Raw genomic sequence first — 13,832 nt, forward strand, 5'->3', positions numbered from 1 at the left:
AGAAGAGTCTAAAAAGAAAAACATACATATTTTGGTGTGATATATGTGTTTCTAACCTGCCCAGTTGAATTTATTAGCATTTTTATTATTAAAATCAACAGAACAAATGTTAAATAGTCCCATATAAAACAATTATAATATCTTCACTTTTAAAACAACATATTAAACAATAATTTTAATTTTTTATATGAATACTCACGGGCCTCTTCTTTTCTTCAGCTGGCTCTTGAGTTCATGTGTTTGTGTTGTCACTTGGTAACTGTGGTTTCCTTCAGTGGGGTGTGCCCGCCTGCCAATGTGAATTTGTCAACACAGTAATGTGAGAATGATGCATTGTTTTCTCGGTGGAGCAGCTAACTCAGCAAACTAGAGCAGAGAGTGTGAAAATTAGTTTAATTCCAGAGAAATGTGGCTGACTAACTGACAAGTCCACAAAATAGCAAGTTCCTAAGGCAATAATGCTCTTAAAAAGCCTTTTGAGTTAGTTCTTCTACATAGTGACCTGGATGATTGATGACTTTTTATATAAAGATCTGAAAAACATTATGTAATGTTGACTTAAAGACACAGTTCAGATTTTTTGAAGTGAGGTTGTATCAGTGTATTACCTGCAATAGAAGGACTGCACTGCTGTGGACAGGGTCAGTAGCAAATTTTTTTAGCAGCCTAAAAAATATCCACCTAAAAACCATCAGTGTACGCTATATTGAGAATTCTTTATCTTGCCGTCAAACAGCCTTTTCTGACAGGAAACCACTGTTATGTAAGCCAAATATCACACTGTACCTGATACAGCTCCACTTCAAAAAACCCAAACTATCCCTTTAAGTCAGTTCTTCACTTGACAAGTATCAATCGTCTCTGATTCAGAATAAGTTGATAATCTTTCCTTCCAACGTTTCGTCTTATTGTACTTGACACCCCCTCTCACTGGAGCTTAATCATGATACAGATAAACACTGTAATCATCAGTGGTTTAAATGTTTAATTTATTATGGGTCTATTGCATTTTACTATGAAGTACAACAATCGAGCTCTCCTCGGGTGGTTCTTCTAATGAAGCTGAATGTGGCTAATTACAGATTAGTATGTGATTTAAATTCCAGCTGAGTTTTTATTGCTAATATTTTTAATCCACATACAAATCAACAACAACTAGACCAAAGCAAAACTTTTTGCCCATAAACAATAAAATCTGTTCTATTATGCTCTACATGAACAATACTAACCATAGTTTTACATAAATACAGTATCTCAGACTCATTAGGAACATTTACAAGTAAATGAAAGTCCGTAAAACTCTTCATGTGGATGTCCAGGGATTGTAAATATAATCAGTAGACCTTTTCACAGCAGCCGTTTTGACATGAAATAGTTGTGTGAACAGAGGTGTTACCAGTGATACTAACTTAAGTTCTGTTCCATTCAGATCAAACAGAGTCAAGGTGCTGCTGCTGCGCATGTTGGAAAATGGAATAGGACCTTAATTAGTAACACTGATAACACCTGTGTTTACCCAACTATTTCATATCAATATGGTTGCCTGAAAAGTAAGGTTTTCAGTGTTTTTCAGTTCTTCTTACTATACACTGTGCCTTTTTCAATTTTTTTTACGTGTGTAAATAAAACAAACCGTGATGTAGTGAGTGTTAAGGAAGAACTACAGGTTATTTCGTCTTAGATTCCTGGTGTCCCTCTCTCGGTACCCATGGGGTGAGCTATATGAGTATTTTTTTGTCACCAAAGGCTGTGATCTGCCCAACAGAGTCATAGCTATAGACTTGCATGTTGATAGGCTGCAACATGGCCATGGGCATCAGTATCTTGCCTGCAATGCATCCTGGTACATGTAGGCACTGCATCTCAGCTTTCTCTGCCAATCTAGCTCACACTGAGGAATTTATTGTTCAGTTAACTAAATTTCCGATCAACACTGAATGGAAATCCACATGGAAAGTGCTGCATTTTCCCTTTAAAGGGCAGGTCTGTTATTTATTTATTTATTTATTTATTAGGTTTTTCTGTAGCTTTCCAGTAGTGTTCCTTATGTATTCCAAACTGAAAAATAAAATTTTCTGCTAAAGTACAAATGTTTAAGCATAAACCTTTTCTCATGTGAGCTGACTTAGATTTCTGCATGATGACGTTGCTAGAAAAAAACGCCCAATGTGGAGGGAGGCGAGGGCGTCAACACTGTAACCTCCATCACTGTTTTTTGCTAATGGCTGGGTGGGACTTTCCATTTGAAAAACTCAGAAAGAAATGCAGATGGAGTTGCTCTTTTAAGCTTTAAATTACTTCAGTGTTGTTAATCACTGGCCAGTTCTGAGAGGTCATTCAGGCAGGCAGCTCTAGTTCCTGTGCATGAAGCAGCCTGAGGCTGGAAAACAGAATATGTGATTATTAAAACTTGGCTCAGTTTGTGAGGGAATATTGGCCAAATCATTAAAGGCTTGAGCTCTATATAAATCCCTCTGCTGTTTCATTGCACAAAATATCACCAGCTCTCCACTAAACGTTCAGCTGTTCTCTGACTGAATGAATTATGAGAGGCACGATACAACACCTGGAGTGCAAACGGCCATATAACATTTCATTTATCCACAACCTAATCTACATTATTGTACAGCATGAGTTGAGAGGCATAGTATTGCCACTGAATAACATGCAAATGCAGCCAGTGGAAGAACATGATTCTGAGTTTCTAAGCGTGTGTTTGCAGGTGTGTGCGTGCACAGCCACACACACGCTGTGGATAAGGGTCCTCTCAACAGGACCAGGACCATTAAGAGGAAAGGCCTGCTCACTGCAGACTCATCAGTTATCCACGTTAGCCCAATACAAAAGCCGGTGGCAGCTGAAAGGAATTGTTTGGCTCTCGTGCTCACATCTCCATCTACTTAACTGGAAGAGGGCAGTTCGCTGTGCTGCTGCTGCTGCTGCTGCTGCTATTGCCCTCCTGGTTGTAATTAAAGTGTTTTATTTTGTAGGATGGATGAGAAATCAAGCAAAGTGATCCCATGCTACAGCAAAACTCATTATTGTCTTCTTATTCAGTGTTTCATATTCATCAAGATTACTCAAAGACATAACAATATGTAACGGTGTTACGATTTTTAAAAATGTGATACTTATCCATAATCAATGTATTACCTACAGTAGATGGTCAACACGCCCCCAGTTTGGAGAAGGTAAGTAATGTTCTGGTTTGGACAGGATCAACAGCAAAATGTATTTCAGCCTCCTAAAAAAATAATATCAGTTTAAGTGTACACTATATATTTTCACCTTACCTTGTCAGACAGACTTCTCTGCCACGAAAAACCACATTTACATAAGCCAAATATTGCTCTCTCCAAATCCACCAAAAACAGACCTCACAAAACACAATAGTTGCTTATCTACCGCTGCCTCAATCTGTTTTTGTGTTTTAGTTTGGATTAACCAAATCCATTCAATAACACAAACACACTTTGTGATTGAGGCAGCTGTAGACCAGAAACTCATTTTCTGTGAAAAATTGTTGTTTTTGCCAAAACAATCTGGTAGCTTTGGAGAAAGAAATATTTGCTTTATGGACAGGTTCAGCAGCAAAAGGTATTTTGGCCACTTATCAATGGTCCCCCTAAAAAAGTTAATATGATTTTAAGTGTCTGCAATATTTATAAGCTATTTCTGACAGGAAACTGGTGTTATGTAAGGCAATCATTGCTCTCTCCAAACAAACCAAACTCCATAGACAAAATTAGTCATTTTACCTCACAGGAAACGAGTTGAAGGTCTTCTGCTGCCACATTCAGTTAGTTAGTTAGTGTTATTCTGTGACGTTGGTGAATCTGAAATGCTATTTTAAAACACAGAAGTCACACAGTAACACAAACAAACTAACAAATCGAGCCAGCAGAAGACCAGCAATTCCCATCTTTTGCAAGGTAGAATTACTGATTTCACCAGTGGAGGTTGGCTGGTTTGGAGAAAGCAATATTTGGCTTATATAACAGCAGTTTCCCAACAGAAAAGTCTGTCTGGTGGCAAAGTAAAGACTTTTTTTTAAGTAGCTAAAATACCCTTTGTTGCTGACCCTGTCCACAGCAGTGCATTGCTTAGCTTCCTTGCTGGTGCTCCTCTCTCCTTCACCAAACTGGGAGCATGCTGACCACCATCTACTGTGGCTAATACACTGACTACTGATACAGCAACACTTCAAATAATCTGACCTATTCCTTTACCATAACTTATATGAAGCCTTCTTCAGTTGATGTTGCCATAAATCACCACACATGATGTCAAGGCTGATTATTATTTTCTCATTATTAGAGGATCAAGGCTGAGAGCGCTTCATCATCACTCCTACAAGTGATACCAAGGTCATGTCACAGTCGTGTCTCACATGAATAAACGTCTATGCAAGCAGCATACAGGCCTTGGATTCCCCTGCAGTTCCCCTCTGCGTGGTGGTATGAAGTTCATCCAGTTATAACATCCCCCTTTTTGTAATTTACTGGCTCAAAGTTAAATTTCATCATCCCTGCGTGCAGATAAAAGGTCATTCTGTGACCTCTTCCGTGTGTGCACGACAGAGAGAGTTAGACGGAGAGGAGGGGGATTCACTCTTATAATTATTGTGTCTGTGTGTTTGTTTATGTGAAAATGGGCACACAGTGTTCACCGGGGGGGCAGACAGGCCAGCACTGAAACAAGGGCCAGAGGGGAAGACGTAATGAGCTATCGTACACACTGCACAGCATAATATAAAACAAGAAGAGGCTGCTCGGCGCTGCCTGCCTGCTCGCTGCTGCTGCATGTGGGTGATAACATTCACTGAAGCCTGACCTATTTGATGGAGGAGAACATATCCAGCGAAGGAACATCCACATGACACAAAGGAGAACAAGTCTTCAAAAACCTCCAAGGTTTCAGACTCACTGTCAACTGTGGATTCACCAAGGTCACTGCTGTGGAGGAGTGAAGTGGCTGAACAAACAACACATATTAAAGGGACATTTTACCTCAAAATCAGAAACAATGATTTTTGCCTGGCCTGTAGGTGTGTAAGGATATATTGATTCAATGTTCAGTGATCCAATATTATTGATACAAAGTGAAGCTATCAATCTATATGATCATTCACATGTTGTATTAGAAAAATACTTTGTACTCTGACTTAAGTAACACCAGTGATATTATCTGTAATTTGTAACTGAGCAATATTTTAGTCATGTAACAGTACTTGAATACAGATTTTCAGTACTCTTTCCACCTCTAATAATATTGTATTGTAATGAAACTTGTGCTATGTAACCATCTAGATTTTTTTTGGTGTGAGTTACTGAGTTTTGGAGATATTGGCTGTAGAGATGTCTGCCTTCCCTCCAGTATAATGGGACTAAATGGCACTCGGCTTGTGGTGCTCAAAGCACCAAAAAAATACATTTGGAAAATTCAAAACTAGTGTCTCGTTCCAAAAATCATGACCTGGTTACTGAAGATAATCCACAGACCCGCTTCTCCTTATATTTTTTACGGTTAAGAGATGCCGTACAGCACTTGAAATTAGAGAAACTCAGATTAATACTTTGTGGCTCTGCCAATAAATTTGAGAAAATGTGGCATCCCTTCATGGTCTCACTTTAAATCTCATGCAACTCTCAGTCTTATGGTTATTGTCATTATTATTTTATTTAAATTTTTTTATATATAGCATCAATTAATCCTTTCATATTGATTTCTTAATCAGTTTGACACCCCCCCCCCCCCCCACTGTGTGTTTGTTTTTAGCCTTTGTCAGTCATTTATTTATTTTTTTCCTCTTGCTCAACTTGTAAAACTCAAAAATGTTATTTACATTGTGCTTATCTGTAGAACTTACATATATGAAGAGCAGTAAACAATAAAAAAAAACATGGATAAACAGCACTACAGGCTTGAGGAAATTATGCATTTGTGATTTTTGAGTGGACCTTCCCTTTATACTACAAAGATATTAACTCAGATGTGGGTGACAGTTGATCCACTGTTGCATTACAAACATCTCCAGGAGGCATTGTGGGGTTGCGTTATGCAATCACCAGCATACAGATTATCCAGTCAAGTGACATGGTTGGCCAGAGGGAGGCGCGGTGCAGCTTCGTCCTTCATTTGAATATAACAATTAATGGGGAAGTTTGACTAAAGCCTGGTAAAGCACAGTGGGAAGAGCAGGACGCACAGACAGCCAGGCGCAGCATCAAACCAGCATTTTTAGATGTTCTTGCAGAAGTGACTGCATGAGCTCAACTTCATCACTGAGGTGAAATAAATCTCCAATCGATGAGGATATAACAAGCGTGCTGCACGGTGCGTGTGTGCCATAAAACTGACTGTGCTGCCTGCATAGGCATTCTACAAGGTTCGTTGGGAGACTAACACCCCCTTCATCATCACACTGTGCGTCTCCTTCTTGGCGCTCTGAGCTGATCATCAGTGGAAGTGCTCCCGAGCCGCAGCAGCCCAACTGTGACATCCTTTCACCATTCAGAGTGTGCTCAGGCTGGCTGGCTGCTGCACCGGCACCATGGAGCAAAAAACACCCAAGGATGAGAGCACCACTAAGGGACAGGAGTCTCTGTCCTACCAGCGGAGGATGTGGAAGAATTTCCAGGAGAAAACCAAGCCGTGGCTCAGCCCGAAACTGGGATCGGAGCGTCGGGGCGCCGGGGGCGCGGAGGGCAGCAAGAAGGAGTCGGGGTTATGGATGTTTAAGAGGAAAAAGAAACAGCTGGACCGGGTGTTTTCGTCGTCTCAGCCTAATCTGTGCTGCTCTACCCCGGCGCCGTTTGAAGGAGATAAGAAGTCCCTGGGAAGCGACGCGGTTCCGGGCACCAGCAGCGACGGGCAGCCGCTGCTTCACCCGCTTGGCGCAGCTTCTGGAGCCACGGGGAGCAAACCGGAGCTGACGGCGCACGGAAGCCCCAAACTGCCCGTGTCCCAGCTGATCATGTACCAGCAGAAGAGCTCCTCTCTCGGCTCGGCGTGCTTCGAGAAGCTGGTGATGGACCCGGCCGCGATGTTGGGAGAGGAAGAGCAGCTGCGTAAAAACGCAAGTGATTCTGTGAGTAAAGAACATGTGGCAAAAAAAACACGCATCTGGTTGAATGTCTGTGACTACCAAATGAGGGTGCAAAAAATTAAAATCCTTAAAGAGGTAGGCTGGGCTACAATGTCCTGGAAATTAAATAAATGAGACAAGTTTCATGATGGTGGTGCTGCGACGTGATCACGTGACGCGCTCATCGATTTGCCAGTTCATTGCTTTCTTTACTCTGTCCTGGAGCTTACAGGGATGCGTGGGCTACAACTAATACCAGTGTAGCGTCACTGCCTGGTTTGGTAGCATGTCACCATCACATTCACCATATCCAGGCTGTGGAAGGTTATTTCAATTAAACACTCCCTAACAGGATTTCTACAGATGCTCTAATATCATTAACAGCCTCTCTTTTTCCTGCTCCCTCCCTTTTCTTCCAGTACAGTGACTGTCCCCTAGCTTCACAGTCCATCTGTCACAGTGTCCTTGCCCGTAGACAGAGGCTGCAACAGGCCCATGCATGCCCAAGGGGATCATCATGTCTTTCCTTTTCATGAAAAGTGGCCAGTTGGCAAATGGTTATCAGGCACATCACCAGCAGTGTTGGAGATTGATGGCAATTATATTCCCACACAACTCAACATGCTGAGTCAGGGTGCCCTAAGCTAGAAGGAATGGCATCACAGGAATATGTCAGCTGGAGCAGGCTAGTTGTGAAAGCAGCCCCAAAGGTCTGAGGGAAAAGTTGAAATTTAGTGACTTAATCAAAACATATGGAAAACACTGTCTTTAAAGGGTCAGCGTGTATGATTGAGGTGTATCTAAACATGAGATTGCAACCAATCCTGTTATAGTTCATGTCATATCCAGACAACGATACCAACCTCGTCACATACTGATGATCTGTCACCACTCCTCAGTGTCTGATACTGAAACACAAGGTACCTCTTAGCAACTGTAGCTGACGCGTCTAGAAAGTATTTTTTAACACGTGGTTCATGCTCTGAGACACTTGCTCTTTCGTTAGCTTTATACACAAACACTACTTGGATAGGTTTAGGATAAGGCCTTTTTGGGGTTACAATAACTACCTTGTGACACCGAAAAACTTGCTAGAAGTGACTTGCTAGATGAAAGCCACAAGATGCATGTAACATTATATACCTTACAACTTTTACAAAAGTTGTTTGGTTTCTGGGCTACTAGAAACATGGTGGTGCCACATTGTGGCCTCTGTGTAACAGGACCCACACCTTCTGTAGATATAGAGTTCATTCTAAGGACACGAAAACAGAACAACTCTTATTTTCAGGTGATTACATGCTAATTCAAATATATGTATGAATATTTAATTTCAAGCCTGGCATATTCTGTCAAAAGACCTGCCTAAATCCTGCACATTGGTCCTTTTATGGTCATGTCTGGACCCAGGCCTTGGCCCCTGATAGTTGTCCAATTCACCAGTCCTGCAGTAGGTCAAGAAATTTCAGACGGGATATTCTAATATTTAATAGCACTGTCAATAGAAATAAAATAGAGGATACAGTATGTGAAAATGCCCGTAAGTGCATTCTGTTTCAATGGCAGCAGTTATTGCAAAGCTTTTCATCTCACCACTCTAGCAGCGTGCCAGACCTGCCTCTGAGCATCATCCAGATTGCTGTCTAAATGTAATTTAGCATATACAGTAAGTACACTTCTTCTCCCCACCGAAGTTGGGGCCAAAGATCTCTTATCCATTAAATCTCTGGGAGAAACGCACTGCACTCAGCAGAAGAGGCAAAAGAATGCAAGTATTAATGACTTCATTGAAATTGATCTTGCAGCTTCACCACACAGCACTTACCAGGTCAGTTACATAATCCACAGAGAGATCTCTCGTTGCCAAATAAAGTTGTAGCATTCAGTGTGAGCCTCCTGTTGTTGCCATGTTTGTTCAGGCTTCTGCTGTTCATTTGTTGGATTTTGCACATAACTGGAAAAAGGAGAGCAGTGGTAAACACTACTTACAGTGAGAGCTTCATCTTCTCAGGTTGTAGTACAGTAATAGACTCAAATGTTGTTAGCTTGTATGAACAATCACAGATGTTGAGATCTAATATACAGAATGATTTGATTTCAAATTAGGATTCCCTTTAGGCCAACTGGGATATTCTTCCAAGAGTCTTCAAACATAAATGCACCTCTTTATCAGACACAAACAGAAACAAACAGTATCTGTAGAAGAAGAACACTTAAAACACAATTGACTTATCATTAGTCCCGCCCCTTTTGGATCTGTGCTCCAGTTACAGCTATGCAAGCTTAGTACCTGGCCCTTTACTTTGATATGCCAAGTGCTAGGCTTGTTTGTGTGGGAAAGAAAACCAAATTCTGAAGATAGTTAAAAGATGTTGCTGGAAGACTTGTAAAAACTCATCTTAAATTAGCTAACTAGCTAATCTACATTAATTGACCCTTCCTAAGCCCCGCCCCTTTTCACTCTGTGCTCCAATAACAGTTGAGGGAGCTTGGTACATCAGTCAACTTTCTCCTTTCCTGTAAAAGTGACATATATTACTAAAATAGTAGCTGACTAGCTAGCGAATTATTGACATAGATTAGCTAGCTAGTTAGCTAGCACTCTGCTAACATTAGCCAACTAAAGATGTGAATGTATGCCACTTTTGCAGGTCCCTCAGCAACATCTTTTAACCATCTTCAAAATGTGGTTTTCTTTCCAATATAAACAGGCCTCGCCTAGAGTCAGATGTTAGCTAGCTAGTTATAACTGATTGGTAATGTTAACAAGCCTCTTATGGGTTCTGAGGTTCTGCAACATCTTTCAAAGGTTTCTTTTGCGACATACATGAGCCTAGCACACAGCATGCCAAGTACAAGAATGTGAAAAGTTGACCGCGGTTCTATGGGTACCAAGCTTGCTCAACAGAGCAAGAAGGGGCAGGACCAGAAGGATCAATTAGCCACGTACATTGTGCAGCAAACAAAATAACAGAGTACAACAATTAAAATCATGCATCCAGCTACCCATCTTAGCCTCCAATGAAATATATCATCATTAACTACAAATTGTTATTGTCTCACATACAAAGATATTTAAATGTCCCTAGTTGTGTCAGGTAGTTTATTCCACCTTTGACAAACCCAACAGGAAAATGCTCTTTTACCAAGCTCTAATTTTGGCTATTGCAAGGCATAATTTGTGCCTGCAGTCATTCTTGTATTGATCAAGAGTCTATCTCCCACCAAATGGAGTCATAAATATCCCTTGGTTTCTTCTTATGATGTAACATAAACTCAAAAGCTTTTGCCAATGGTGTCATTCACAGTCACCCACCTTAGAGTACTTTGCAGTTCAGTCACTGGGGTGTCACAAGCACACTGCAGGACAGTTCTAGCTGCCTTATTCTGTGGCTATTTGGAGCTGTCCTATCTTAGTGAAAACCGTGTTGCCCCAAATGGCTGAACAATAACTGATCTGACAGCCAGTTAAGGCTTTTACTGGGTTGATTGTTTCAATATCTCATACACAAATGTATGGATGCTCAGAATTGAGTATATAGTGAGGTTAGGGGACAAAGAAATGAAAAGGTTGCATGAGATGATGGGTGATGAGAGGAAATACAGGTGATGAAAACAGATCAGACAGGGTTAGAGGTAATAAGAGGCGACATGGGGCTGAGATTAGGTCGAATGAGATAATATGAGAGGATGATGTGATATAAGAAAAGGTAAGATTAGAGGAGGAGGAGTGAAGAGAGAGAAGAGAAGAGCAGATGAGATTGGATCAGATATGCCTTATTAATACCTGAGGAAAAATCAAGCATTATATGGCAAAGAAATCAGTGAAATAATGACTCAACACATGGGCAGATACACAAGCAAAAAATGTCTGTGTGCATGCACTGCATGTTTATTGCATTTATTTGCATGTGCATATTGATGATGTACTTAACAGCATGTGCTGCCTAAACAGTTTCCTGACCCAACGAGGATTGTAACTCAAAGTCACACACTTTTACAGTCGTCCACAAATCCAGCATTAGGTGAGTGTATACACCTTCTCATTACTAAAATGACAGCATAGAGCTCCAGGCCACAATTTCATAAATGAAATAAGAATATATGGAACATAACGGGCAAAATGCATTTCCACATTTTGATTTGGAAAGTGAGTGATGGAAGAGATTAATGCCAAGTTCTGGAGGTAATTTCATTATTGACTCAATGGAGGAAAGAAATGAGCACATTTAACTTTTGCTACTTGCAATGCAGTCGATTAGATTTAATATGTGTGTGTGAAGGCAGTAAAACATGACAGACAAAAAGCACCTGCTGAAATAGAAAATGTATTAGAGTCATCTTCCTGAATTTTATTCCCTTTTGCACACTCACTTTTTGATAGGGGTACTATATTTATCATGGTCTTCCTCATCCTGTCTCTTTAATTGCAAATGTCACATTTTATAGGATTTATTAGATTTTATAGGGCTTAGTCTTTTCCTCCATTTTTAAGCTAATTGGCGGCACTGGCTCAGTCTGTGGGGACTTGGCTTGGCAAGTGGAGGGTGGCTGGTTCAAGTTCAGCATGGACAAGAGAAAAGAATTATAAATAAATGGTTTGAATTCTCCTTGAAATCAGATAAAACAAGATTTTTATTTAGATTAATTTATTGTTGACATTATATTTTGTAATTATTAAGGCGGAAACACTACCACTTTTGTCCACAGGGGGCTCCAAAATCAACTTAATTAATAGAACTTCAGTTACATAGTAGAGTCCTCCAGCCTCTGAACTCCCACACAGGCGTTTTCAGTTATTCTGGCTGATTAGACGTCTGGTCAAATTGAAGTTGTTGGAACTTTGATAGGAATTTATTAGGTCACAAATCTCATCTACCAATAAGAATGATAAAAGTGGAATTTGTCCCGTCCGAACAGGTGCAACAAGACACTCAGGAAGATGTTAATCAATTACAGTCTGTACACACCCACACAGGCCTTAGAAGAGGTCTAATCAGACAGATTAAGTGAAAACACTTGTGTGGGTGTTTGGAAGCTGTAACTGAATGGGGAAGAAATTTAAATCACTGGTAAATAACTTTTCCCAAAAATTACTTTTGGACTGCTACAGGACTGCGTCTCTCAGTGGTATTGGTTAAGCCAGCTGAAGCTGTTCTTATGTTTCGTCCTTCAGGCCATGGCAGCTTAAATGAGTTTGGCATCATTAACTAAACATGCTATTTTGTCAGACTGTAAAGCAAGCAGTCCTCTTTCGTTTAACTTGTTTAAAAATTTGCTACTTGCTCTTCACTGGGAGACCTAACATATTTTTTTAATCCGAGTAGGACTTAAAATCTAAATAAAAAATGCTTTCCAAATTTAAGTGCATTGCTGCAAGTCTAAGGGCTAATTCAGACCATTCAGTATCTTTGAAACAGGAACACCATTCATAAATAAATTAATGAATAAATAAATGAATAAAACTACATTTTGGTACTGATTTTGAGTCACAGACTCACATTACATGGAAGCTAATGAAGAGAAAACTTTTTTCTCCAAGAATATGTCTAAAGTGGTGAGTCACATTTGAGCAGTGTAGTAAAAAAATCTGGTGTTGATTTTGAATCACTGGGTCACATTACATGGAAGCTATTAAAAAGAATAATTTTTCTATATAGAAGCAGTAAATCCAGGGCAAAGAGGTGAGCTGTATTTGGCCATTGTAGTAATCAGAATCAGAATCAGAAATGGTTTTATTGCCAAGTAGGTTTTCACTTATAAGGATTTTGGTGTGGCATGTTGGTGCATAACAACAGATATAAATAAAGATTAAGGCAGATAGTGTTGGTTAAAACAGAATAAATAGAAAAATAGAGCATAGACAATAAACACAAAAATGGAAAAACAATATTCACAAGTGTGACTGTTATTTAATAATTAATAATTGGGTGTTAATTATTAATTGAAGCTACTCAAGCAATTGCCACTATTTTCTATTAAAATTAAAATATTTATGCGAAACATAGGAATTGCACATTAGTATTCAAAATAACCGTGATACATTAGATCAATTTTGCATAATTTTGTAATTTAATATTTCATTATCAAGGGTAAGTCCGCATAATATTGGTAATGTTACTGACGAAAAAAAAAATCCATCCACCCTGCTACTTCCAGTGGTCGTGTCTAGAAGGGAACCCTTGATTTGTGAAACTCTCGCGAGATTTGTACGCTTTGTTTCTTCACTGTGCGCGTCGTGCAGAACTACTTATGTCTGGATGTGGTGACGCTGCGGTGCAAACCTGTTGCTTCTCCTGCACCTTCCTGACCTCAAACCAAACCCAAATCCACTGACAGCGTTTCTCAGTCCGTTTATACGAATGTGCAAGTGTTTGTGAGCGCGTTACACTTTATGAGGACTGACACGGGTCAGAAAGTCAAGCGTTTGCATCTTATTATTTCCCCCGCAATTACCTCTGTACCTTAACTCAACAGAACTGAAACATGGCCCGTCTTTCGGTGCCCCTTTTGCTCCGTGTGAGCATTTATTTTCCACTCTTACGGCGACATATTCATCAGCAAACATCGAGGGGCCAGGCTTCACACATGGAAGGCCCTGTTAACGCAGCTGCCCTTTCAGAGAGGACCTGGAAATGCTCTAATGATTATCCTGAGACGGTTCAGCACAGACAGTATTAAATGTGAGTAAAGCTTTGGCATCATTCCCACGACTACCAGCATGTGCTTCTGTTGTGCTGTACAA

At 40.2% G+C, this 13,832-nt stretch overlaps 1 protein-coding gene across 2 annotated transcripts in view; it reads left to right on the forward strand.

Moving 5' to 3' along the window:
* Nucleotides 1-5,760: 5,760 nt before the first annotated feature.
* Nucleotides 5,761-13,832, forward strand: part of LOC146320027 (multiple C2 and transmembrane domain-containing protein 1-like) — a 175,655-nt gene continuing 167,583 nt past the window's right edge. For both annotated transcript variants that reach the window (XM_084728149.1, XM_084728150.1), the window contains exon 1: nt 5,761-7,090. In XM_084728149.1, the coding sequence (XP_084584275.1) occupies nt 6,554-7,090 (537 nt within the window). In that variant the 5' untranslated portion in view covers nt 5,761-6,553. The remainder of the gene's footprint in view (nt 7,091-13,832) is intronic.

The sequence above is a fragment of the Lutjanus erythropterus genome, chromosome 10 (genome assembly GCF_056507025.1).
Source record: "Lutjanus erythropterus isolate fLutEry1 chromosome 10, fLutEry1.hap2, whole genome shotgun sequence".
Lineage (NCBI taxonomy): Eukaryota > Metazoa > Chordata > Actinopteri > Lutjaniformes > Lutjanidae > Lutjanus > Lutjanus erythropterus.